The sequence below is a fragment of the Apus apus genome, chromosome 20 (genome assembly GCF_020740795.1).
Source record: "Apus apus isolate bApuApu2 chromosome 20, bApuApu2.pri.cur, whole genome shotgun sequence".
Lineage (NCBI taxonomy): Eukaryota > Metazoa > Chordata > Aves > Apodiformes > Apodidae > Apus > Apus apus.
The window spans coordinates 6,884,022-6,910,252 of record NC_067301.1 but is presented as its reverse complement, the minus strand read 5'-3'; the positions used below and the strand labels follow the sequence as shown (position 1 = coordinate 6,910,252).

Here is a 26,231-nt window from a genome sequence, read left to right as displayed (position 1 = left end):
GCTAAAAAAACCCAACCCTGTGCCGGGGGCACCTGCTCAACCCCACCCTGCCCGCGGGGTCTGGCTTTTGGGATTGCATGGGGTGGTTTGGGATTGCCTGGGATTGCAAGGGATTGCATGGGATTGCATGGGATTGCATGGGATTGCATGGGATTGCATGGGATTGCATGGGATTCCATGGGATTGTATGGGATTGCATGGGATTGTATGGGATTGTATGGTGTTGCATGGGAATTGCATGGGATTTCACAGGATTGTATGGGATTGTATGGGACTGTATGGGCTTCCATGGGATTGTATGGAGTTGCATGGGATTGCATGGGATTGCATGGGATTGCATGGGATTGTATGGGATTGTATGGAGTTGCATGGGATTGTATGGGATTACCTGGGATTGCATGGGATTGCATGGGATTGTATGGGCTTCCATGGGATTGTATGGGATCCCATGGGATTGTATGGGATTGTATGGAGTTGCATGGGATTGCATGGGAATTGCATGGGATTTCACAGGATTGCATGGGGTTGCATGGGGTTGTATGGGATTCCATGGGATTGCATGGGGTTGTATGGGATTGCATGGGAATTGCATGGGATTGCATGGGAATTGCATGGGATTGCATGGGAATTGCATGGGATTTCACAGGATTGCATGGGGTTGTATGGGTTTCCATGGGATTGTATGAGATTCCATAGGATTGTATGGAGTTGCATGGGATTGTATGGGATTGCATGGGATTGTATGGGATTCCATGGGATTGCATGGGGTTGTATGGAGTTGCATGGGATTGCATGGGAATTGCATGGGATTTCACAGGATTGCATGGGGTTGTATGGGATTGTATGGGATTCCATGGGATTGTATGGGATTGCATGAGGTTGCATGGAATTGCATGGGATTGTATGGGATTGTATGGGATGATTGCATGGGAATTGCATGGAATCATTCCCTGGTATTTAATGGGATCACACTGGATGCCTGCATGGGATTCTATGGGATTGCATGGGACGATTTAATGGGATTGCATTAGATTGCACTGGGATGACACGGGATGACTGCATGGGATAATTGCATGGGGTGATTTAATGGGATTGCACTGGATTGCACTGGGATTGCATGGGATGATTGCATGGGATAATTGCATGGGATAATTGCACGAGATTACATGGGATTGTGTGGGATTACATGGGAGGATTGCATGGGATTGCATGGGGTTCCATGGGATTTCATCAGTTTGTACGGGATGCATGGGACTGCCTGGAATTACATGGGATTGAGCTGCACTGCATGGGATGATTGCATGGGATGATAGCACGGGATTGCTCTGGGTTGCAAGGGATTGCATGGAATTGCACAGGATTACATGGATGGCTGAATGGGATTGCTCTGGGTTGCATGGGATTGCATGGAATTGCACAGGATTACATGGATGGCTGAATGGGATTGCTCTGGGTTGCATGGGATTGCATGGAATTGCACAGGATTACATGGATGGCTGAATGGGATTGCTCTGGGTTGCACGGGATTGCCCGGGAATGGCATGGGAAGCAAAGCCTGACACTGGGCCAGGAGCCACTGGTGCCAGGGGGACCTGGGGGCCTGGGCTTGCTCTGAGGGGGACGTTTTGTCCCCAGCCCTGGGGGTGGGGGGGGCTTGGGCCCTCCAGCCCTTCAGGGCTCTGAACTGGTCCTGCTGCATTTCCAGCCCCTGGGAACGGGGAAGGACGATCCAACCTGGGAGATACCGGAGCCATCAGGGACCTTCGGGCTCCGTTGGGGACCCAACCTTGCAAACTGCCCAGATCAGGTGCAAAAATCCTCCTGGGATCCCCTCTGGCCACATCCAGGTGGGAAACCTCCCCCAGCTTTGGGGATTTAAGGACAAATGGCACCGATTCCCCTTCCCTGGGGCTCCAGCCAGTCCCTAGACCTCATCCCACATTTTGGGGGGTCCGAGCCCCCCGCTCCGCTGCCTCCGCTCCCTCCTAATGAGCAGAGAATTTCCCTTTCCTTCTGCTTTTGTGTTTAATGAGCTGCTCATTAAAACCTCGGCCTTTAATGACTCCCGAGGAGGTGCAGCCTTTCCCATTTCCTTTCTTTAATTCTTTTAATTGGGAGAGGCAAGAGGCCGCTGCAAACAAAAGGGGGGTCGGGGATTTTGGGGGGCTATTTTCCGTCGATTTTCCCCAACAGCTTCACTTCCCCTCCCCCCCCCCCAAAAAAAAAATAGGGAATCCATTCCCAAATCCCTGAGCAAAGGGCTGGGAAGCTCATCTTTATCCTGCCCATCAATGCTCAAGGGCAGGCGTTTGCTGACTCCTCACCTCTCCCAACCTGTCCCAGCCTAATAATAATAATAATAATAATACAGATAATTTCTCCCCAACCTTTTAATGCTTGGTTATTTATAAAGCCAAAAGGAAAATTTGAATAAATCCCCAAAGCTGGGGAGGTGTTTCTTGGTTTTTTGGAGGCGAGCCGGCGGCCTGGCTTTTCTTCTTCTCCTACTTGGAAAGGAACAGGTCAAGTCAGGAGTTTTGCAATCCACCTCCTGGGTTTTTGGGAGGTGCTGAGTCATGAGTTTGGAGCACGGGGTTATTGAGAGGGCGAGTGAGTCTTGGGGGTGGGGGGAGGGACGCTGGGAGCACCCCCAAAAAATCAAATGGCGTCGTGCCCGGAGGATAATGGCACCCCAGAAATCAAATGGCATCATCCTGGGAGGACAAGGAACCCCAAAACATCAAATTATATTATCCTGGAAGAATAATAGTCCCCCCAGATTGGAATGGCATGGTTCTAGGAGGTTTCTGGCCCCCAGAAAATCAAATTGCATCATCCTGGGAGGATTCTGCCCCCCTAAAAATCAAACTGAATCATCTTGGGAGGATGAGGACCTCCAAAAATCAAATTGCATCATCCTGGGAGGGCAACGGGCCCCAAAAAACGAATTAACAGGGGAGGAATATGAACCTCTCCCCAGGATCAAATTGCATCATCCTGGGAGGATAATGTTCCCCAAAAAAGTCAAACTGAATCATCTTGGGAGGATGACAGACCCCACCGAAATCAAATTGCATCATCCTGGGACCATAATGGTCCCCCAAAAAACCAAATGGCATCATTTTGGGAGGATGATGACCCCCCCCCCCCGAAAGTGCATTCCCCCTAGGGGGTCAATGACCCCAAACCCCCCAGCCCAGTGCTGTGGGAGGGGGTGGGGGGGGCAGGGGGTGATGTTGGTTGCCCCGGGACCAGGGTGATGATTTGGGGTGGTTGGTTTTTTTGCTTTTGAGTTAGCAGAAAGGTGTTTGATGTGCGGGCCCAGCTTTAAAACATGCCCTTGCAAAAGAGTTTGTATGACTGAAGAGCAAAGAAATACCTGGCTAATTATTATTCAGCAAGTTAATTAGGTAATAGGGATTAATCTGTCTTCCTGCGGGGCGATAATTGCCGAGGAGAGCTTGCTCCAACATATTCCCAGTCCAGAAACTGGGCACTTCCCAGTCCTGTAAGGGGATGGGGGGGCAAACCCTGTCTTGCCCGTAGCTGGAGGGATGTTTAGTGCAAGATTAGAGGATTTTGGAGCTTTTTCTTCCCCTTTCTGGTGTTTCAGAGCTTGGGGTGGCAGCACCGCCCGCGCTCGGCATCCGACGTGCTCCCCGTGGGTGTGGGGGGAGAGCCTGCCTTGTGTGGAGGGGGGGGGGGGAATTATTAATTCAGTTAATTAATTACAAGTGGAATGGTGTCCCACGGAGCGTCCCTGAAGATCTTTGAATTTTCCTTCTTGGTCTGAAGTGGGATGTGGGGAACATCCTGCCCTGCACCCCTGAGAAGAGGCTTGGCAGCACCCAGCCCACCCCCACCTCTGGGATCGTGGCAGTGACGACGCTCCCAGCCTCTAAAACTGCATTTATGCATCACCCTTGTCCCCTAAAACCTAAAAAATCACCCCAAAATCCTCCTCCAACCCCTTTCTGGGCTCTCCATGAATGACAGGCCACATTCCACGGATGCTGGTGGGAATGGCCCCTTCTGCAGGCTGTCCAGATGCCTTCAGTTTGCAAAATGAAGGTATTTTGGGTGAAAAATCTGGTGTTTTTTGGCTTTGCCAAGTCTGGCAGGGAACACAGGGCAGGCAAAAAAAATCTGCCTGCAGTGGCAGCTGTTGCTCCAGGAGCAAATCCACAGTTTCTCCAGGATCCACGGGATACTCAGTGTCAGGCAGGATCTGCCTGCTGCAAAAAATCCCCTAAAAACCTGGAGAATTCCTAAATCTGGAGCAATTTGGGGTGGGTTCCTCCTGGAAGTGGTGACGCTGGGATGCTCCTTGTGGGGTGACAGAGGGTTTTGCTGGCAGCAGTTTTTGGGGTTCCACACCCCCCAACCCCCCCTCCAGGCTGTGACTCTTGCTTGTACATCTCTTATCAAGGTGACCTTGAGCCAAGGTTGGTGGCCTTGGGGACACGCCGGCCCCGGGGCAGCAAACAGGGGCAAACGGCCTCATTTCACCCTTTTCCTCCCCAGGTGGAGAAAATCTCGGTGGGTGAACCCCCAAAATCCCTCCAACTCCACCCAATTCCCCCTTGTAGCATCACCCGTGGCTGAGAAGGGGACGGAAAACAAAAACCCACAACCAAACGAATATAAAATGAAACAAAAAGTCTCATCCTGGAAAATTTAGACCCGGGAGTGGCCGTTATCCACTTATTATCATTAATGATTAATTATTATCATTAACAGCCACGTTTTGGCTCCAAAAATAGCTCCCGAAGGGAAGAAAACTCCAGCAAAGGGGAATTATTTCATCTTAACATGATGGGAACGGGGCGGAGGGGGGAAAAAAATCCCCTTTCTGGGCAATTTTGGCTGCATTGGGGTCGTCTGGGAAATCCAAGGACTTTTTAGGGCAGGCAAGAGCAGCATTATAGCCATGTGTACGTGTTTATATACCAATATACGTGTGTATACATATAGATTTGTGTAGCTGTGTGTCTGTGTGTACATATATATAATCCTTTTTCTTTCTGCTTGGAGGAGGAAGAGGAATCTGCTCACGGGAATGTGCGAAGCCGAAGGGAACACGGATTTTTTTCCTCACCCCTTCCCATGGTTGTCGGATCTGGCTCTGGCTCCTCCCAGCCATGACTCACCCAGTTATTTTTAGCCCCAGCCTCTTTCTCTCCCCCCGTTTCCGTGCACTTTGGGTTGCCCTAAAAATGCAAAATCGAGGGAGAAATGCAAAATCCACCCTTGCGAGGCACGGGACTAGGGGAGAGTTTTTCCTCCTTTCGTGGATAAAGTAGAGATTCCCTGTTTTTCTCAATCTTTTCCCTCTTTAAAAGGGTGAAAAGCCACCGAGCCCAGAGCAGTTTAGGACTAGAACGTGGCTGCTGAGCCTGGAAAACTTTTGAATGAGTCTTGTTGTTGTTAATTGCGATAAATTAAAGGATAATAATCGGGTTTTTTTGGGTTTATTGTCCTTGTTTTCTTGGCCACGGAGCATCTGTCTTTAACCCAAGGATTGGAGGGTTTAATGAACTTTAATTCCAGCCTAACAAGGAGAGGGGTTTAACTAGTCCTGGTTTAAACCTCAAGGATGGAATTCCCAAGGTTTTGGAGGTGAAATCAAAACCCTATGGATGTGGTAGCACTTTGGTGTCCCCAGGGTTGGGGCTGGTGCTTCACCATAGTCTGGAGCAAGTGGGGCTGGGGTGCAGCAGGACAATCCCCTGGAGTAGAATGGAACTGGAAACCCTTTCAGGAGCAACACAAAATCCTGATGGAAAACTCAACCCAAGATATTTCCAGGCTAGAATCCCTGGGGAACGTCCCGCCGGCGTCGCCTGAGCCAGTTTTCTTACAAATCCCAAATTTCCTGATGGACTTTGCCCTGAATTTCATCACTGGGGCTGACGTTTCCCAGCTCCAGCTGCTTCCCTGCCCAATCCCGCCTCAACCTGCACCTTCCAAAGAGCCTCAAGGTGCCAAATCCAAGGGCGGTTTGACCCAATTTGCCCAAGGCTGGTGCAGCAACGGGGTCACCAGGGTGCAACACCAGCCAGATGTTGGCAGCTGCTTCCAGCTGTTGAAGGCCGGGGCCATTGTGCAAGCAGGAAGAGGAATTCCAAGCTCCAGTGGGGTTTGGTTTCTATGGGTTTTTTTGGGAACGGGGAGAAACTGGGACGGTGGGTGTCTGGAAATCCCGTTTTGGGGGATTTTTTTTGCCTGGATTTCCAATGGGGGAAGCTTGAGTCTGTCCCAAGGATGCTCAGTGTTGGAGGTCAAGTGCTAAAATTTCTCCTGAAGTTCTCAGGGGTCATCTGGGAATTTTGGCTGTGGACGCGGCGATGCCATCGAGTCCCAACAAAGCCAAACTCCTTCCCCTGCACCATCAGTGAGGCTGGTTTCATGACCTTTGGGAAAAGCATCCCAGTCTGGGCTTTGCCCCAAAAATAGGAGATGCTTCCCAAAAAAAACCAACCAACCCCTTCCAAACCTGCGTGTCAGCAGGACACCCTTGTCCCCAGAGTCCCCGGGGCTGGTGACAGGGGCAGGGAGGTGCCAGCAGATCACGAACTCGTCTGAGGACAGTGTGATGCTCACGGGGAAGGGATGGAAGTGAGTGGATTTCCTCCCGTGCTGGGAATGACATTTTCTGGCAGGAATCCTGCTGGCGCGGAGGGGGACGGGGCGGGGGGAACCCAGGTCTGTGGTGGGAAGAGGACAGGGAGGCCAAGCCCATCCCCGTGGCCTCTGGTCTCCCCACAGCCTGAATCCCCTGGAGATGATGAGCCCACCCCCATGGCCTCCAGCCTCCACCACGACTTGAATCCCTTGGAGGGGCTGAGCCCATTCCTGTGTCCATCCTCCTACCAGCCACAGTGACTCCTGAAGCCCATCCCCGTGGCCTCTGGCCATTCCATAAATGGAATCCCCAAGCCCAACCCCGTGGCCTCTGGGCTTCCCAGAAAGTGAATACCTGAGCCCATCCCTGTGGCCTCCGTCCTTCTCTCACCACTTGACTCCTCAAGCCCATCCCAGTGGCTTCTGGCCTCGACACAGCCCATCACCGTGGCCTTCATCCTCCCCCACCCCTTGGCTGCCCAAGCCCATCCCAGTGGCCTCTGGCTTTCCCCCCAAAAAAAGTGAATCCCTCAGCCCATCCCCGTGGCCTCTGGCCTTCCCCACGCTCCCCCCAATATTATTTTAACCCTTTCCCCCCCCCCCCCCCACCCCGTTCAAAGGGACGGGACAGACAAAATCCCCCCTAAATCCCCCCTTGGCTCATCAGCCCCGACCTGGATTATCCCCCGTCGGGTCCTTTCCCTGCCATCAGCATTCCTGCCCCGTGGCATTTTTTTTCCCACCCCCCCCCCCACCATCATAAAAATGCCAAATCAGCAAAAAAAAATATTCAAATCTCCCATTTCCCACCCGGGAGGAGTCAAAAAAAGGGCAAAAAAGTTTAAAAAAGAAGGTTGGGATTGTTAAAGTTTTGTATCTATCGGAGCCTGGAGTTGAGGATTTGCCTGAAACGGCCAAATTTGGGGCAAAATGTTGCAGTTTCGGAAAATAAAAGCGATAAAAGAACAAAATAAAATAGTAATTCTCAATTTTAGGAATTTTTTGCCCAATTTCTGTCTTTTTGTTTGTTTGGTTGTTTGGGTTTTTTTGCATTCTGGGGTTTTTTCCTTTCATGTTTTTTTTGGGGGGGGTTTGTTTGTTTGTGAAGTTTTTTTTAGTTGTTTCATTCGTGTTTCCCCCCCCCCATTTTTGCATTTTTCGTGCTTCTTTTTTGCCCCCCCCCCCATGATTTTGGGAAGAACTGATTTTTTTCAAAAAAAGTGATTTTTCGTGATTTGAACGATTTCTACTGAATGTTTAGACTGTTTTTTTTTTCTTGGGGGGGGGTGTGTGTGTGTGTGGGATTGGGGGGGGTGAAAGGAAGAGATTTGGGGGGGATGTGGAATTGGGGGGGGTGAAAGGAAGAGATTTGGGGGGGGGTGTGGAATTGGGGGGGGTGAAAGGAAGAGATTTGGGGGGGGTGTGGAATTGGAGGGGGTGAAAGGAAGAGATTTGGGGGGGGTGTGGAATTGGGGGGGGTGTGGAATTGGAGGGGGTGAAAGGAAGAGATTTGGGGGGGGGCTGTGGAATTGGGGGAGTGAAAGGAAGAGATTTGGGGGGGGTGGAATTGGGGGGGGGTGAAAGGAAGAGATTTGGGGGGGCTGTGGAATTGGGGGGGGTGAAAGGAAGAGATTTGGGGGGGGTGTGGAATTGGGGGGGTGAAAGGAAGAGATTTGGGGGGAGGCTGTGGAATTGGGGGGGTGAAAGGAAGAGATTTGGGGGGGTGGGTGTGTGTGGGATTGGGGGGGGGTGAAAGGAAGAGATTGGGGGGGGGGGCTGTGGAATTGGGGGGGGTGAAAGGAAGTGATTGGGGGGGCGGGGGTGGACAAAGAGCTGCGGCGCATCCCCCTCCCCACCCCCCTCTCCCCCCCCAGCCCCTCGGCGTCCCCTTTGTGGCGGTGGGACGGGGCGGGGGGGGGTGGGGAGGAGCTGGCGGACGTGCAGACCCGCACATCCCCCCCGCACCCTCACCCCCCGGGGCTCGTCCCGAGGGATTTTTCTACCTCCCGCACCCCCAAAAAAACCCCTCCTTACCCCTTGGAAAAAGAAAAAAAAAAAAAAGGGGGAGAGGGGTTGCTGGGCTGGCTGGGAGGGGGTTGCACTGGGGGCGGGGGCTTGGACCCCCCTGGGGGAGGGGGGTTGGCAGCACGTGCGGGTTTTGGCACTGCTTGCAGGGTCTTGCACCAGGAGGTTGCACCAGGTGCAGGGTTTTTGCACCACGTGAGGGGTTTTTGCACTGGGCAGGGGGTTTTGCCCCCCATGGGGGGGTTTGCACTGAGCAGGGGGGGTTGCACCACCTGTGGGGTTTTGCCCCAGGTGAGGGGTTTTGCACCACGTGTGGGGTTTTTGCACCGTTTGCAGGGTCTTGCACCAGGCCCAGGAGATTGCACCAAGTTCGGGGTTTTGCACTGGGCAGGGGGGTTTGCACCACAAGGGGGTTTTGCCCCACATGGGGGGGTTTGCACTGAGCAGGGGGGGGGTTGTACCACATGAGGGGTTTTTGCACCGTTTGCAGGGTCTTGCACCAGGAGATTGCCCCAGGTTCAGGGTTTTGCACCACATGAGGGGTTTTGCACTGGGCAGGGGGGGTTGCACCACAAGGGGGTTTTCCCCACGTGAGGGGGTTTTGTCCCACATGTGGGTTTTTGCACCACATGTGGGGGTTTGCACCATTTGCAAGGTCTTGCACCAGGTTCAGGGGTTTGCACCACGTGAGGGGTTTTTGCACTGGGCAGGGGGGGTTGCACCACCTGTGGGGTTTTGCCCCACGTGAGGGGGTTTTGCACCACATGAGGGGTTTTTGCACTGTTTGCAGGGTCTTGCACCAGGAGATTGCACCAGGTGCAGGGTTTTGCACCACATGTGGGGTTTTGCACTGGGCAGGGGGGTTTGCACCACGAGGGGGGTTTGCCCCACGTGAGGGGTTTTGTCCCACGTGTGGGTTTTTGCACCACATGTGGGGGTTTGCACCACTTGCAGGGGCTTGCCCCACGTTCAGGGGTTTGCACCACGTGCAGGTTTGCACTGGCCAGGGGGTTTTGCACCACAAGGGGGTTTTGCCCCACATGGAGGGTTTTGCACTGAGCAGGGGGGGTTGCACCACATGAGGGGTTTTGCCCCACGTGAGGGGTTTTGCACCACATGAGGGGTTTTGCACCGCATGTGGGGTTTTTGCACTGTTTGCAGGGTCTTTCACCAGGAGATTGCACCAGGTTCAGGGTTTTGCACCACATGAGGGGTTTTGCACTGGGCAGGGGGGTTTGCACCACAAGGGGGTTTTGCCCCACATGAGGGATTTGCTCTGGGCAGGGGGTTTGCCCCACACGAGGCACATTGCACCGACTTCAGGGTGTTGCACCAGGCCCAGGATATCGCACCAGGCCCAAGGTTTTGCACCACGTGCAGGTTTTTTGCACCACACGTGGAGGTTTTGCACCATTTGCAGGGTCTTGCACCAGGCCCAGGATATTGCCCCAGGTTCAGGGGTTTTGCACCACATTTGGGGTTTGGACTGGGCAGGGGGGTTTGCACCACGGGGAGGGGGGGGGTTTGCACTGAGTGCAGGGTGTTGCCCCAGGTGTGGGGTTTTGCCCCCCAAGCAGGTTTTTGCCCCCCATGAGGGGTTTTGCCCCAGGGGTGGGGTGTTGTGCTGTGAGTGGGGCATCACACCAGACGTGAGGCGTTTCACACCAGCTGTGGGGTGTTGCCCCAGGCGTGGGGCATCGCACCGGGTGCGGGGTGTTGCACCCCAGGTGGGGGTTTTACACCCCATGGGGGCTGTTGCATGAGGTGCGGGGCATCGCACCGACTGCGGGGTGTTGTACCGACTGTGGGGTGTTGCACCAACTGTGGGGTGTTGCATTGCATGTGGGGTGTTGCACTGCATGTGGGGTGTTGCACCAGGTGCAGGGTGTTGCACCAACTGCAGGGTGTTGCATTGCATATGAGGTGTTGCACTGCATGTGGGGTGTTGCACCAACTGTGGGGTGTTGCACTGCATGTGGGGTGTTGCACCAGGTGCAGGGTGTTGCACCAACTGCAGGGTGTTGCATTGCATATGAGGTGTTGCACCAACTGTGGGGTGTTGCACCAACTGTGGGGTGTTGCACCAACTGTGGGGTGTTGCACCAGGTGCAGGGTGTTGCACCAACTGTGGGGTGTTGCACCAACTGTGGGGTGTTGCATTGCATGCAGGGTGTTGCACCAGGTGCAGGGTGTTGCTAGGGATGCAGGGTGTTGCACAGGCACATGCACACGCACAACTACACCCACTTGCACGCAGGGCAAAGAGACAGAGCTCACAAGTGCTTGCACAAGTGCACAGGCACATACACACTCAGTTGTGCACATACAGGTGTGCACCACCCACCTGCACACTCACACACATGCACGTGCTTGCACACTCACTTATGCGTGCACACACATGTATGAGCACAGAGGCACACACACATGCACAGGCACACACACAAAAGCTCACGTGTGCATGCACACACAGTCACACACGTACACATATGTACATGCACACACAGGTACTGGCACACACACATGAACACACATGTATAAGCACACACAGTGCTCACACACATATACACATTCACACATGTACCAGCACATACACACATGTACACACTCATGTGCACACACACATGTACACACAGGCACAAACACACACATACCTGCACACACATGCACACACTCATGCACACATGCATACATACATTCACACACATGTGCACACATGCACACAGATAAGACACATACATGTATACACATGTACATACACACACGTACACACATGTACACACATGTACACATACACATATGTACATACACACGTATACACATACATATATGTACATAGACACATGCGCACACATGTACATGCACGTGTATACACACATGTACACACACGTACGCACATGTACACATGTACACATTCATGTGCACACTCATGTACACACACATGTGCACACGTACATACACACGTTCATGCGCACACACATGCACACACACGTATACACATGTACACGCATGTACATGCACGCGTTCATGTACACACATATGTGCACACACGTGCATACAAATGTACACACACACGTGCACACACACATACATGCACACGTAGACACATGTACACACACGTACACACACACGTACACACACGTACACACACACGTGCAAACACATGTACACACACGCGCACACAGATGTTCACACACATGTACACACACGTACACACACATGCACACACACATGTACACACACGTGCACACACTTGTACACACACATGTACACACACGTACACACACATGTACACACACGCACACACACACGCACACACACATGTACACACACGTACACACACACGTACACACACGCACACACACACGCACACACACATGTACACACACGTACACACACGCACACTCACACGCGCACACAGATGTTCACACACATGTACACACACGTACACACACAGGTTCACACACATGTACACACACACGCACACACATGCACACACACACGCACACACACACGCACACACACACGTACACACATGTACACACACGCACACTCACACGCGCACACAGATGTTCACACACATGTACACACACGTACACACACATGTTCACACACATGTTCACACACTCACGCGCACACACGTGCCCCCTCCCCCCCCGCCCGTCCCACGTGCAGCCCCGCACGCGCTTCCCCCCCCCGCCCCTCCCCCGCCCCCCCCACACCCCCCCTCACGCCCCTCCTCGCCCCGCCCCCTCCTCCCGGCCCCGCCCCCTCTCCCCGCCCCGTGGCCCCGCCCCCTCCCCGCCCCAGCCAATCAGCGCCCGCCTCCCGCGCCCCCCGCGCTCTTAAGCCGCTCCGATGCCCCCGCCGCCCCGCGCGCCGCCCCGCTCCGCTCCGCGCCGCTCCCGCTCCCCGCCCCGCGGCCGCCATGGAGACCGGCAGCAAGGTGAGCCCGCGCCGGGAGAGCCCCCGCCGGCCCGGCCCCTCCCCCCGCCTGTTACACAACCGGCGGGGCTGCCGGCGCCCACCCGCTCGAGGGGATGGGGGGGGGGACCGGGCGTGCGGAGCCCGCACCGCGCGCACCCCCCGCCCCGGGATCTCCCGTCCGGGCTCCGCCGCGCTAAAGAAGCGTTTCCCAACACGTTTTACCTGATAAAGGAGGGAAAACATCCCCAAACCAGCCCGCGCCGCCGCCTCGGCGCTTCGTGAGGCGCCGGGGGAGCCGTTTTTGGGGACCCTCCCCCTCCGAGGTGCGAGAATGCGGGGGAGCAGAGCCCGGAGGGGCACCCGTGTCCCCGGGCTCGAGACGAGGGAGGAGGCAGCCGGGCCCCAGAGGTGCTGAGCTCGTTTCTGGGGTCGGGCTGACAGTCGGGGGGAGCCCCCCGGGGCCCCCCGGTAGTGCCGGGCACGGCCGCGTCCCGGCGCGGCGGTTGCTGTCGGCACCGCTCGGGCCCCGCTTCCCAGCGATTCCCCTCCCGAAACTCGGGTTATTTCATGACACAAGCTCGCCCGGCCGGTCGGGAGTTAGGCTGAGCCCTGCCGACCTGCCCGCGGTCCCGCGCGGTGTGCGGGGCGGGGCGCGGGATGCGCTGCCGCCCCGGGCCCGGGGTGAGGAAGGTGAGTTAATTGCGGGGAGGGGTCATTAACGTGAGACCCCGGCGTTCGCGTGTCCCGGCCTCGCCGGGGAGATGTCGTCCCCCCTGAATATCCCCTCCCGGGAGTGTTTTGGGACTTATTCAAGCATGTAGGGTGGTTTGGTTGGTTTGTTTGTTTGTTTTTTTTCCAGGGCAGGCAGTAAAAAAATTCAGTGCGTGGCGGTGCGGGGCCCTGGGCAGCGCGTGATTAGACCCAAAAAGAACGATTCCAGTTAAAAATCCCTTCATTTTCTCCTTACAGAATGACCCCTCTTTCCCCCCCCCCCTAACCCACCCCCCCCCCAGCTTTGGGGTACGTGGGGGTTTTTAGTTGACGTTTTTTTAGATGTATTACGTATTTTTGCTATTTTACCGAGAGCTGCCTCTCTCCCAGGGCCCTGTGGTTGTGTTTTTTCCCTGGGCCGAGGTGTGGGTTCGGGGCAGGGAACGTGACGACCGGCAGCGCGTCCATGGGGGGAGGAATTAGACAGAAATTTGCTCTCGTAACGAAGAAATCTGACCGGGCTTAACTCCCAGCTCCAGAACCAGAGCCGGGACACGCTCCCTCCGCTTCTCCATCTCCGTAACTACCAGAAATTTGGGTTAGAAATGATGACTTTTTTTTTTTTTTCCCCTTCTTGGAAGGTAATTAATTGCAGGAATGCTCCGATGGGCGACGCTTAAAAACCCAGAGCGTGTTTCGCACAGGGCGAGGGGGGGGGGGGGGGAAAGGGTTTTGTGTTGTTTTCTTATGGCAGCAGCCATTGGTGGGGATGCTGGGAGGTGGGGGATGAGCTCACCCCTCTGCTCTTACATGTAATATTTAATATTATTAAAGCGGGACATGCTTTTCTGCCCACGAAGCTGGGCCGCTCCGGCTCTTTGCGTGCGAAAACATCTCCCGGGCTTGTCGCAGACGCTCCTGCGGTTGCAAAACTCGGAGGGATCTTGTCGCCGTCCCCAGCTGACCTTTAAGGGGGGGGGGGGAAAAACCCCACATGAAAAGAAATACATAAAAATAAAACCCCGCTGCCCTGACTCCCCTTTCCCCTCACCCCCAGCTCTTCTCCCGCACCGATAATCCTCCCAAAATCTCAGCTGATCCCTGCGGTGCCTGTTCGGTCGCAGAGCCCCCCTGCCAGTCGGTAAATGCCGGCGCTGTGGCACATGCCGTGGCTTTGGGAGCAGGTTCTACCCGGCCCCTGGTGGGTGCGTAAGTTTTTCCTGGGCTGGGAGCCAGCGTGCAGCCCTGCTGTCCCGGGCAGTGCCTGGATCTTCCCTCCCTGCGGAAGCCTGCGAAGATGCTGCTCCCCCCAATCCCCACAGCCACCCCTGCATCCATCCCAGGATGGATCCTGCAACCAGCCCCTGGGATGCTTGTTAAAGCCTCTTGGCTCATGTTGATGGGTTTTCCTGAAATGCCCTCCTGGGACACTTTAAAAAAAATAAATAATAATTTATTTATATTAAAAGACATTATTCATTTCCTTGTTCCATGGAGCAGGCAGCATCCCAAAAACCTTCAGTGCTGAAATTAAAAACAAAGAGTAAAAAAAACAAGTTGTAAAGCCAAAGGCAGCCTGCTGTGGGTTTGGGGGGGCTGCTGTCCCCCTGTGGGGTGATATTTCCTCCCAGCTTCTGTGTTCGAGTGACAAAGGAAGCAGCAAAAAAAAAACAATACAAATTTGTGACAATTAGAAGTGCTGTTCTCACCTTCCTGTTAGGTACTGGAGTTAGTAGGGGAAAGAACAGGAGTGTTGGCTGTCTTCAGGTTGTGAATCAGTTTGTTGCACTAAAGCAAGAAGGGGAAGTTTGGTGCTTGGCTGGTTGTTTTGTTTTTTTTCCCCTTAAACTCCAAATCAAGCAGCTGTTTCTTCTGCAATGACTTAATAAAAAGAGAGAACCCCAGAAAACCCCGTGCGTGGCTTTGCAGAAGTTTCCCAGGCCAGGCTGCCCTTCAGCACCAACTTTTGATTTCTTTTTATTTATTTTTTTAACTCGCCATCTTAAGCCTCTCCTTTAATGGCGAGGTTGAAGCTGAAGGGCTCTGGGATGGGGCCGGGAAGCGTGCTGGGACTCGGGAAGGCCGAGGCAAGCAGGAGGAGCTGACTCACAGTGACCCTGCCCGGGGAGAGCCTCCAAAAATGCCAACAGCCTTCCCACAAACTCTGTCCCTCTGCCTCTTCAAGCTGCTGGAGTTTAATAGAGCTATGAGATTTTTATGCTAAATGTAAAAGAGATATATATATATATATTTTTTTTTTACTAGGGGTTAAAAAGTTGTGGGTTTTTGGGTAGAGGTTAAAAATGTGAGTGTTTTGTTGTTTGGGTTTTTTTTTGGGTAGAGGTTAAAAATTTAAGGTTGTTTGGTTTTTGTTTTTTTTTTTGGTAGAGGTTAAAAAGATAAGTTGCAGAAGTGGTTTGATGATTGAATTCTCTGTGGGGCCGGTGTTGGAATGAAGAGGTGTTGCTACCTGGCACCTTCCTGGAGCAAAGTTCAGCTGGTGCTGCATCCCCATCCCGGCAGCCCCGTGCCAGCCTTGACTCACCCGCCGCTCGCCCTGCGTGGGTTCCTGCCTGTCCTGGGCTGGGCCAGCTGCCAAAGGAAAAACTACTCCCCCCCAAAAAAGCAAGGAATAAATCACCCGCCCCCCCATAAACACCCCAAAACAAAAATCGCCCCCCCCAAAAAAAAAAAAACCACCCACTCAAACCCCCCAGTGTTTAAACAACTTTTACTCAAGCGCCGGTTGCTGTCGCGGTTCTAGGGGACAGGGGGGTGAGGTCAGACTCAGGGCTGCAGGTTTTTTGGGGCTTTTTTCCTTGTTTTTCTGGGATACCAGCCACTTCCCAGCCTGTTTTCTGCCCTCCCAAGTGGAGCGTTTTCTTCTTGGGGTGGGTTTATTCAGAAGCGCCGAACAAAACCAAGTGCCAAAACCTCCCGGAGTAGTTGTGTTGGGGCCAAGCCTAATTAATGAGCTTCATTAACGGGGCTGGCTTTATTCCCTGTTGCTTTTTCCCTGCAAACTTTTAACGTGGGGGGAGGCAGCTTGGCCAGAGAGGTGAGGTCAGCAAGCAGCCCTTATTTATATTTAATTCTATTATTTATTTAAAAATGTAAGAATATGCTTCTTAAAATAAGAAAATATTGCTTTTTTGGGCATGTTGGTTTTGCCATCAGCCCTCCTGGTTGAGGAGTTGCATTTAGGTGGTGCCTGACAGGCACCAATCCCTTGGGAACACTAATCCAAGGTGCTGGGGGTGCATCCCTGTGTTGGGGTGATGCACCTGTACCTGGGATAACTGGGGAAAGCCCAACCCCCTTCCCCCCTCCCCCCCCTCCCAAATAAGGGGGATTATAATTTCACGTGGATCATCCCAAAGCTGATTAACTGGGAATGTCGGATCCTGGTTCTCGGAGCCGAGTGCCGGGAAAATCTCCTGCTTGGGATAATTGGGCCCTTAACGAAGGTGGCCCGAGCACTGGCCTGCCCTGACCCTGCTCCCAAACAAGGCTCCGATTGTCGCTCTGGCTTAAGCAGGAGGAAGAGGAGGCGGGCGAAGGGTTTGCCAAATAGCCAGGGTTTTGCTGAGGGACTGTTAATTAGGCTGCACAGCAGAACCTTCGTTAGCGCTGTCTGGGCCGTCCTCGCGCCGCTGCCGGGACGGCGGCGTCACCCTGGTGTCCCCAAAAGCACCTGGTGCTGCCTGGAGCCCTTGCAGGGGACCCTGCCAGCCCAGATAAAACCTCTCGCCCCCGTCCAGAGGCAAAAAAATCCCTGGAATCCCCAAACAGTAGTTTTTTGAAGCCCAAACCAGTCGTTTTTTGATTCCCCCCCCCCTACGTGGGTGCCATGAAAAAAAAGCAGGTTTTCTCTTTTCCCCTGTGTATCCGTGCTCGGGACCTGCCCAGCATCCCTCCTCCTCCTCCTCCTCCTCCTCCTCCTCCTCCTCCTCCTCCTCTCGCAGCTCCCCTGGGGAGCAGCACCTGGAGAACCTCTCTGCTCTGGAGAGGGGATGGTTTAACGCGTGTAACCAACCCCTCCTTGTTGTTTCCCTGCCCCTGCAGATGACGGCTCGCCTGATGCTCGCCGTGGGAGGAGCAGTGCTGGGCTCCCTGCAGTTCGGCTACAACACCGGCGTCATCAACGCCCCGCAGAAGGTGAGGATGCTCCCGGCAGAATTCCAGCCCCCCCCCCCCCCCCCAAACACGCTCCTGAAAACAAACCCGCAGCCACCGCCAGCCCGGCTAAAATAGTACATCCCGCTAGGCAGCTTACTGCCTGTAATGGGATTTGCGAGGGAGTTACTTAGCTCTCGCCTTCCCCGGGGAATTAGTTTCCTCCTTTCTTAGCTTTTTTTTTTTTTTCTCCTGCCGGGAAGAATCCCAGGAACGCAGGATGCTCCCCGGCTGGGACCGGCCTAACTTTTCACCTCGACTTTTCAGGGAAGGTCTGGGAGTGCATGAGGGTTTGAGTCATCTGGGAGAGGGGCGGGGAGGGATGGCTCCAATGGCAGCTGGGCAGCCTGGAGCGTCCGGGGCCAGGATGGGCTGGGATGGGCTGTGTGTGAAGGGGGATGGAGAGCGGGGGCTGTTTGCTCCTTCCCCCTGCGCCAGGGCCCTCCAGCCACTGGGAGGGACGTGGGAGCCTTGAAAAAAAAAACAAACTTGACTTTCCCCAAATCGTCGTGGTGGTGAAGGCTTGGGAATGTTGGCTTGGGAAGCCCACGTGGCGTTTGTGGGGTGCCCTGGATAAAGCTCCCCTGCTGGGGCACAGCGTGGGAGGGCAGAGCAGGGTCCTGCTGCTGGTCCTGTCCCTGGGCACCACCGCAGCCCCCGGGGCTCCATCCCAAATCATTAAAACCACTGAGGCAGGGTTATTAATCCCATTGCCAACAAATGAGCTGCAAGCTCTCGCCTCGAGCTCGGAGAGAAGACCCCATGGAAATGCTTCCCAGTGCCCCATCAGCCTGGAAAGAGCCAAAAAAGGCCCAGCTTTGTGCCGGGTGCTGCACTCGGTTGTTCTGAGCGCGTGGCTGGGGCAGGAGTTGATGTGGCCAGAGGCTGTGGCTCCCACCCCACACCCTGGGTGCTGCCCCCACAGCCACGGTGCACGTGTCCAGCTGCCAAAAGCAGCTCCCTGCTAAGAACACCCTGACCCGTGGATCCAGCTGTGCCAGCCACATTCCTGCTTGGCCGGTGGCGAGTGGGAGCAGGGTTTGGGGGGTGTGGAGCTGGGAGATGCTGGGAACATGCTGAGGAGCTGCCTTCTGGATCTGCCCTCCATTCCCCCCCCTGTATCCACACCGTGGGGAGCTGGTGCTCTGTAATTCCCACCTCGTCTTGGAGCCCAGCCCAGGCATCCCCAGGATTTCCCCAGCAGCTGAAGGACTTGCCTCCATCCTCCCTTGACCTGGGAGGTGCTGCTCCGGGTGACGTGAGCAGGGAGTCCCAGTTCCCTTGGCACTGAGCTCTGATTCCTGCAGACCCCAGCAAAGCAAGACCACCCCCCCCCCCCGCCCTCTGGGTGTTGCCTCAGTTTCCCTGGTGCATTTTGGGATGGAGCTCTGGGAATCGGGACAGGCTGGATGTTTTTGGGATGAGTCACCCCACAAGGGACACTGCCTTGGGGTGCAGAACTGACAGGGAAGGGATTTGAGTTGCTCTGGATCAGGGCAGGATGGGTGTTGTCCTGGGTAGCAGGAGTTTGGGCACAGGGATTCGTCCTACCTGGAAGCAGTGGGGAGTGGAACTGGGGATGCATCAGGGTTCAGGATTGAGGGGCAGGATTGTGATGCACTGGAGTTGGAATGGGGATGCCTGGGGGTGCAAGGTGCAGAGACAGTGGGATGCAGAGGGGTGCAGGACAAGGATGTGTTGAGATTAACTGGGAGGCAGGATTGGGGTTGGGCTGCAGGATGGGGAAGCATCGGGGTACAGGATTGAGATGCATCAGGATTCATTTGGGCTCAGGATTGGGGTTGGGATGCAGGGCAGGATTGGGATGAGGATGCTTTGGGATGTATTGGGGCACAGGATGGGGATGCACTGGGATGCATCAGGTTGTAGGATTGGGATGCCTCGTGGTGCAAGATGAGGATGCATCAGAATGGATTTAAGTGCAGGATCAGAGTTGGGGTGCAGGATTGGGGTACATTGGGGTTGGAATGGAGATGCATTGGGGTGTGGGATGGGGAAGCGTTGGGACTGGGATGAATTGGTGTGCAGGGTTGGGGTGGGGTTGCCATGGAGTGCAGGATGGAGATGAGCCAGGATAAATTAGGGCACAGGATTGGGATAAATTGGGGTGCAGGATGTGGCTTGGGGTACAGGATGAGGATGTATCGAGGTGCAGGACTGGGATGGGGTTGCATGGGAACACAGGGTTGGGATGGAGACACATTGGGACACAGGACTGGGATGCAGAGGGTGCAGGACTGGGACTGGGATGCAGGGGTGCAGGACTGGGCTGCATCACTCAGGGGTGCAGCTGAGCAGCAGTGCTGGTGCAGCATCTCACTGCAGGCTCCTTTCCCCTCTGGGAGCTGAGGCTGGTTCCATGGCTCTCTCTGGCTCTCTCCATGTCTCCCTTCTGCTGCTGAAGCAGCCCGTGCTGTGGGGACAACCTGAAATTGGGTGAAGGGACCTCTGGAGATCATCGAATCCAACCCCCTTGCCAGGGCTCAGCTGAAGTGAAATAAGGGAGAGAGAGAGGAGAAGAAACACCTTTGGGGAAATGCAGTTGTTTTGGTTTTTTTTCTTCCTTCTCACTTTAAACTCAGAATTTTTCAGCTCCTTTCTGCTGTGGAGACAGGCTGGGAGAGTTGGGGTGTCCAGCCTGGAGAAGAGAAGGCTCCAGGGAGACCTTAGAGCAGCTTCCAGTGCCTGAAGGGGCTCCAGGAAAGCTGGGGAGGGACTTGGGACAAGGGCAGGGAGGGAGAGGACAAGGGGGAATGGATTAAAACTGGAGGAGGGGAGATTTAGGTTGGACATTAAGAAGAAATTCTTCACCATGAGGGTAGTAAAGTGCTGGAACAAGTTGCTCAGGAAGGTTGTGGCTGCCCCCTCCCTGGAGGTGTTCAGGGCCAGGTTGAATGAGGCTTGAGCAGCCTGGGCTGCTGGGAGGTGTCCCTGTCCAAGGAGGGGGTTGGGACCTGATGATCTTTAAGGTCCCTTCCAACCTCAACTGTACTATTCTGTGATTCTGTAACAACCACCTCATGGTGGTGTTTCCATCCATTGGGGTTATTTCAATAAGCTGAAGCACAGTCAGTGCTGCAGCAGCCACTGTCCCTTGGACTATTTCTTCTTTTTTTCTGCTTCAGTGGAAGGTAACCAGAGGATTTGGGGAAAGTTGAGAGGAATTTAGAGCCCTGCAAGGTTTTGTGAGGTTGTGTGCAGAGACCTACTCACCCCCATCCAGAGCCTGAGCAGTCTTGGAGGAAAGAGGAGGAAACACCTCTAAGCATCAAAACCTCCAGGCAAAGCAGGAGGGCAAACAAAATCACTTAAAATCCTGATGGTTTTGGGGCTTTGTTAGAGAATCAACTTTAAGAAATTCAAATTATTACAAGTTGTAGCAAAGCAGGGGGTGTTTCTGGCACTGCCTCTGGTGGGGGGCTCTCCTTTGTGCTTGGAGTGATGAGAAAGCTGAGAAATGGGACACGATTTTGCCAGTGCTTCCTCCTGAGCTGAGCACAGAGACCCCCGGGGGCAGTGAGGTCCATGTGTCACTTGGTGTCCAGCAGCAGCTTCTCTTGCCCACAGGAGATCTCTGCTCCATCCAGCCGGGGTTGGTCAGGTGGGATATCAAGTCTTTGCTTTTCTTGTTTTGGCTCTGGGTGACCCTTAAAGAGCTTACTTGAAGCTTTCAGCTTTAAAAATACATGTAAAAAAATAATATGTATAAAAAAAAAGGGTGTTCTGCCAAGTTCAATCATCAAGCTGCAGTTGGGGACGTTGGTGTTGGCAGAAGGGTGGAGGTTGCAGAGCTCTAGCAGCAGTGTCGTGTTGTGGAAGTCTTGCAGAAAAAACCCCTTGGAAATGAAATTCCAGGGAGTGTCCACAGGGATGGGAAGTGATCTGGGTGACCCTCCCCTTCCTCCTCCTCCTCCTCCTCCATCTCTGCTGCCTCTGATCCCCACGTTGTTTCTCCCCGGGTGCTGGAGCCGTCCTGCCCCGCCTGCCGTGCCCCGGGGAGGAGCGTGACCTCCCCAGGCCTCCCAGGGGAGGCCCGACAGGTATTTTGGCAACGCTGTGGCTCCCTTGGCAGGGCAGGACCAGAACCCGTCCGGCTGCATTTCCCTGTCTCATCCCAGCAGGTTTCCTCCCTCGGGCTGGAGCTCAGCCACGCGCTGGGCGGCTCCGTGACGCATCGTCCTGTGAGCCGCGCTGGCCGGGCGGGAGGCTGGGGCTGGGGCCGAGCCACTGGTGGCACAGGTGGAATGGGGGTGGTTGTAACCGGTGGCTTTGCCTCTCCTGCCTGTTCTGCAGGTGATTGAGGACTTCTACAACCGTACCTGGCTGTACCGGTACGAGGAGCCCATCAGCCCTGCCACCCTCACCACGCTCTGGTCCCTCTCCGTCGCCATCTTCTCCGTCGGGGGGATGATCGGGTCCTTCTCCGTGGGGCTCTTCGTCAATCGCTTTGGACGGTGAGCACCAAGGGTGGTGGTCCCCGTGCTGGACCCCAGTAGGAGTCTGGCGTCCCAGGGACACCTCCCTCCTGCCAAGAGCTGATGTTTAGGTTCTCCTGGCAGCCCTCCAGCCTCTCCGAGCCCCGTGGTCCTCTTCATTCTCCTCCCTTCCCTCCCCAGGCGCAACTCCATGCTGATGTCCAACATCCTCGCCTTCCTGTCTGCTGTCCTGATGGGTTTCTCCAAGATGGCTTTGTCCTTTGAGATGCTCATCCTTGGCCGCTTCGTCATCGGCCTCTACTCTGGCCTCACCACTGGTTTCGTGCCCATGTACGTGGGTGAAGTGTCACCCACTGCGCTCCGGGGCGCGCTGGGGACCTTCCACCAGCTGGGCATTGTCTTGGGCATCCTCATTGCACAAGTAAGTGCTGGAGAACCAGCTGCTGGGGAGGATCCCCATCTTTGATGCTTCATCAGGGCTGGGGTTCAGTGGATCTGCATGGATGGAGCTGGGGCTGGAGGGAGGGACCTGGAGCTCAGCAGGAGCAGGGACACTTGAGATCTTGAGGTTTGGGATGGGCAGCATCATGCTATGATGTCTGTTGGCCACCTGGAAGCAACAGGGCTGTGTCCCTCTGATGGGTGTCCAAGCCTGTAGTGCAACCCTGAGCTGTAGACTTGGGTCCAGCTGGTACTGGGCAAGGTGAGTCAACCCCTCTTGTCCTCAGGTGTTCGGTTTGGACTTGATCATGGGAAACGACTCGCTCTGGCCACTGCTCCTGGGGTTCATCTTCGTCCCTGCCCTGCTGCAGTGCATCATCCTGCCCTTCGCCCCCGAGAGCCCCCGCTTCCTCCTCATCAACCGCAACGAGGAGAACAAAGCCAAGAGCGGTGAGTGAGCCCCGTCCCTGAGCTCATCCCACCACGCAGGAGGGTCCTGTCCTCCACTGCTCCTGATCCACCTCTTTCCCTTAGTCCTCAAGAAGCTGCGAGGCACGACAGACGTCAGCAGTGACCTCCAGGAGATGAAGGAGGAGAGCCGGCAGATGATGAGGGAGAAGAAGGTCACCATAATGGAGCTCTTCCGTTCCCCCATGTACCGCCAGCCCATCCTCATTGCCATCGTCCTGCAGCTCTCCCAGCAGCTCTCGGGGATCAATGCTGTGAGTTTTGGGGGACCTGGGTGCCGTGGATCAGCTTGTTTCACCCAGAACATGGGTCATGCTGGCTCCAAGACCTGTCTCCTTTCCTCATGGCACATCCCTGCCCGCTGTAGGTCTTCTACTACTCCACCAGCATCTTTGAGAAGTCAGGTGTGGAGCAGCCAGTCTACGCCACCATTGGCTCTGGTGTGGTGAACACAGCTTTCACAGTCGTTTCGGTGAGTTTTGGCCCACCAAGCTCTCACCAGGGAAGGAGGAGAGAAGAGGGCTTTCCCTCAGGCTGGGCTAGTGCTGATGGATGCCTGTCTCCATCCAACAGCTCTTTGTGGTGGAACGAGCTGGACGCAGGACTCTCCACCTCATTGGCCTGGCGGGCATGGCAGGGTGTGCAGTGCTCATGACCATCGCCTTGACGCTGCTGGTGAGTGGTGGGTGTTGAGGGGATGGGTGGGCTGGGAGGAGGTCCCACACGCTGCCCCTCGCTGTGGTGGTTTGGAGGAGGAGATCTGGTTGGAGAGGAGGAAGGACTTATCCTCCTAGGGGTGATTGTCCCAGAGGTCCAGTCTCTAATCTGGAGAAACCTCACAGCTCCTCCAGCAGCACCACGCTTGCTTGAGTCTCATCACCTGGTTTGGCCAGATGCTTTGTCCCTGTTCACCAGCCTGACCTTCTCTCTCTCTCTCTCCCTTGGACTAGGACCAAATGGCCTGGATGTCCTACATCAGCATTGTGGCCATCTTTGGGTTTGTGGCCTTCTTTGAGATCGGCCCAGGCCCCATCCCTTGGTTTATCGTGGCAGAGCTGTTCAGCCAGGGCCCTCGTCCTGCTGCCTTCGCTGTTGCTGGGCTGTCCAACTGGACCTCCAACTTCATCGTGGGGATGGGCTTCCAGTACATCGCGGTAATCACCTCCCGCGGGGTGGGGGGTGCTGAGCCAGCTGCGGGGCTTACCTGGAGCCCTGAAACCTGGACTGTGGTCGGGTGAACTCCCTGAAGGAAGAGGGATGGGGCCAAGATCTAGGGAAGGAGCAGGGGTTTGGACCCAATGACCCTCGTGGTTCCCTTCTGACTTGGGATGTCCTAAGGAAGGGAGGGAGGACCCGGGTCCTGGGCTGCGATAGCAGGTGTGGGCGGGGTGGTCACTTGATGGTCCATGGTCCGTAGCTCTGGTGGTGGTGGTGGGGCACGACCTCCATCCACACCCTCACCCTTCTCCTCTCCTCCCCAGCAACTCTGCGGCTCCTACGTCTTCATCATCTTCACGGTGCTGCTCGTCCTCTTCTTCATCTTCACCTACTTCAAGGTGCCGGAAACCAAGGGTCGGACCTTCGACGAGATCGCCTCGGGTTTCCGGCAGGGAGGAACGAGCCAGAGCGACAAAACCCCGGATGAATTCCACAGCTTGGGCGCCGACTCCCAGGTCTAACCCACCCTCCCCAGCCTGGGGGGGGTTCGTTTTTAAACCCTTTGTACAGACACCGGGGACCGAGGCCGCGGGGCCCGACCCCGCTCCGGGCTCCCCCACCGGCTTCTCGGGGACAGACTGACCTATTTTATTATTATTATTTTTATTTTTATTGGGTTGTTTTTTGTTTTTTTGGTTTTTTTTCCCCCCCTCCCTGCTAGAAACCGTTTCCCCTCATTTTTTTTAGCTGGTTTCGCGTCCAGGATTTCAAAGCCACCCCCTGCTCCCCAGCCCCCCCAGCGGGAGGTTTTTACCGACGCGACAGGTTTTCGACGAAGAAATCACGTAGCAGGAGGTTTTTAAAGCTGGAACTTCTTTTTTTTCTTCTTTTTAACGTTCTAATCGTAGGAAAAATCATGTAAAATTGACTAAATCTCAACCGACTCTCTCTATATAATTTTTTTTTTTTTAAAGAAAAAACAAACCAACCCCACAGTTTTTCTTTTGTTTTGTTTTTTAAAGCGTTTCTGGCTGGTTTGATGCCCCCGGCGGGTTGGTGGATGGTGGTGGGTCAGGAGCCTTGTGAGGCTGCAGCATCTCTGCTGGTGGCTTCTCCCTTCTCCTTTGCCTGAATTCCACCCAGGAGAGGTGGGGAGAGCCTTGGGGGCAGGGGGGGGGCGTGGCTCTTGTTTTTGGGTTAATCTCGGCAATATTTGCCTGACACGAAAGCGCCGGCGGAGCCAACCCCCAAACCCCCCCCCCTCCCCTCAGATCCATCATCCCGCGGCTCCATCCATTCCCTGCTCTGTGTATAGACTGGAAGATATTTATATTATATATATTTTTGTTCAATGGTTGTTAATAGTAGATGTTTTAAGTTATAGCGTTTCTGATTTGACAAGCAAAAGTACTGTAAATATTCTGTATTCACGTTGTATAATGTACACAAAAAGGTACAGAAGCCAAGGGTTAGTTTCTATAGCCATTGAGGAGCAGCTTGGACAGGGTTAGGATGACTTTTGTATCGTTCATTACCTGCACTGTAGTTGTACCTATTGCACTGAAGTTCAGGCTGTAGTATGTTAAAAAAATAGGAAAAAAAAAAAAAGAGAGAGAGAGAGAGACAGAGAGAGAGAGAGAGAGAGAGAAATACGGTCCTTTTTCAACAAAACTGAACAAAAACTCCCCCTCACAAAGCACGTCCCCCCTCCCTGCCTGCAGCCACAGCTGCCCCATCCCCCAAGCCACAGACCAGTTGTTTTTAAATAGCATTCTTCTTTTTTTTTTATTTATTTGTCTGGTTTGGAGGTGGCCACACTTGGAAGAAGAGAAAGGTGTCGGGGTGGGGGAAGAAAGAAGAAAGAAAGCCCCCTGTGCTGAACTGGCCTGTCGGTGCAGCACAGCCCTTCCCCCCCCCGCCCCGGTGTGGGCTTTGTGTGCAACACATCCCTGCGAAGAAGTGCCAAGAGGAGGGCGGGTGTGAGGTGTGTGACAATAAAGGAGAATGTGCAGCGACCCCGTCCTGTGCCTTTTCTTCCGGCTCAGCCAGGCTTCCCCTGCCCCTCACCCAGCGCTGGGAGGGGGTTGGTTCTGCCTCTCCCAGCCCCTTCCAGCACCCGCAGCCTCATCCCGGTGGGACTTGAACTCTGTTTTTGTTCCCCGCAGCACCTGGCGGCAGAGAGGGGGGATTAACCCCCTGGCTGGAGCTGCTGGGGAGCCCCGGGGCTGGGGACGTGGCTGGCAGAGT

At 54.7% G+C, this 26,231-nt stretch overlaps 1 protein-coding gene across 2 annotated transcripts; it reads left to right on the top strand.

Annotated features, from left to right (window-relative positions):
* The first annotated feature begins 12,532 nt into the window (after positions 1-12,532).
* Positions 12,533-25,999, top strand: SLC2A1 (solute carrier family 2 member 1). Of its 2 annotated transcripts, none has more exons than XM_051637392.1 (10): positions 12,533-12,592; positions 17,350-17,442; positions 21,775-21,935; positions 22,098-22,338; positions 22,646-22,808; positions 22,893-23,080; positions 23,194-23,298; positions 23,400-23,501; positions 23,777-23,980; positions 24,308-25,999. In XM_051637392.1, exons 1-10 carry the CDS (start codon positions 12,575-12,577, stop codon positions 24,503-24,505), a joined length of 1,473 nt encoding a protein of 490 aa, XP_051493352.1. In that variant the 5' UTR covers positions 12,533-12,574; the 3' UTR covers positions 24,506-25,999. The 2 variants fall into 2 exon arrangements, with proteins under 2 accessions (XP_051493352.1, XP_051493351.1); XM_051637391.1 differs by lacking the exon at positions 12,533-12,592 and adding an exon at positions 13,216-13,263.
* Positions 26,000-26,231: the final 232 nt, after the last annotated feature.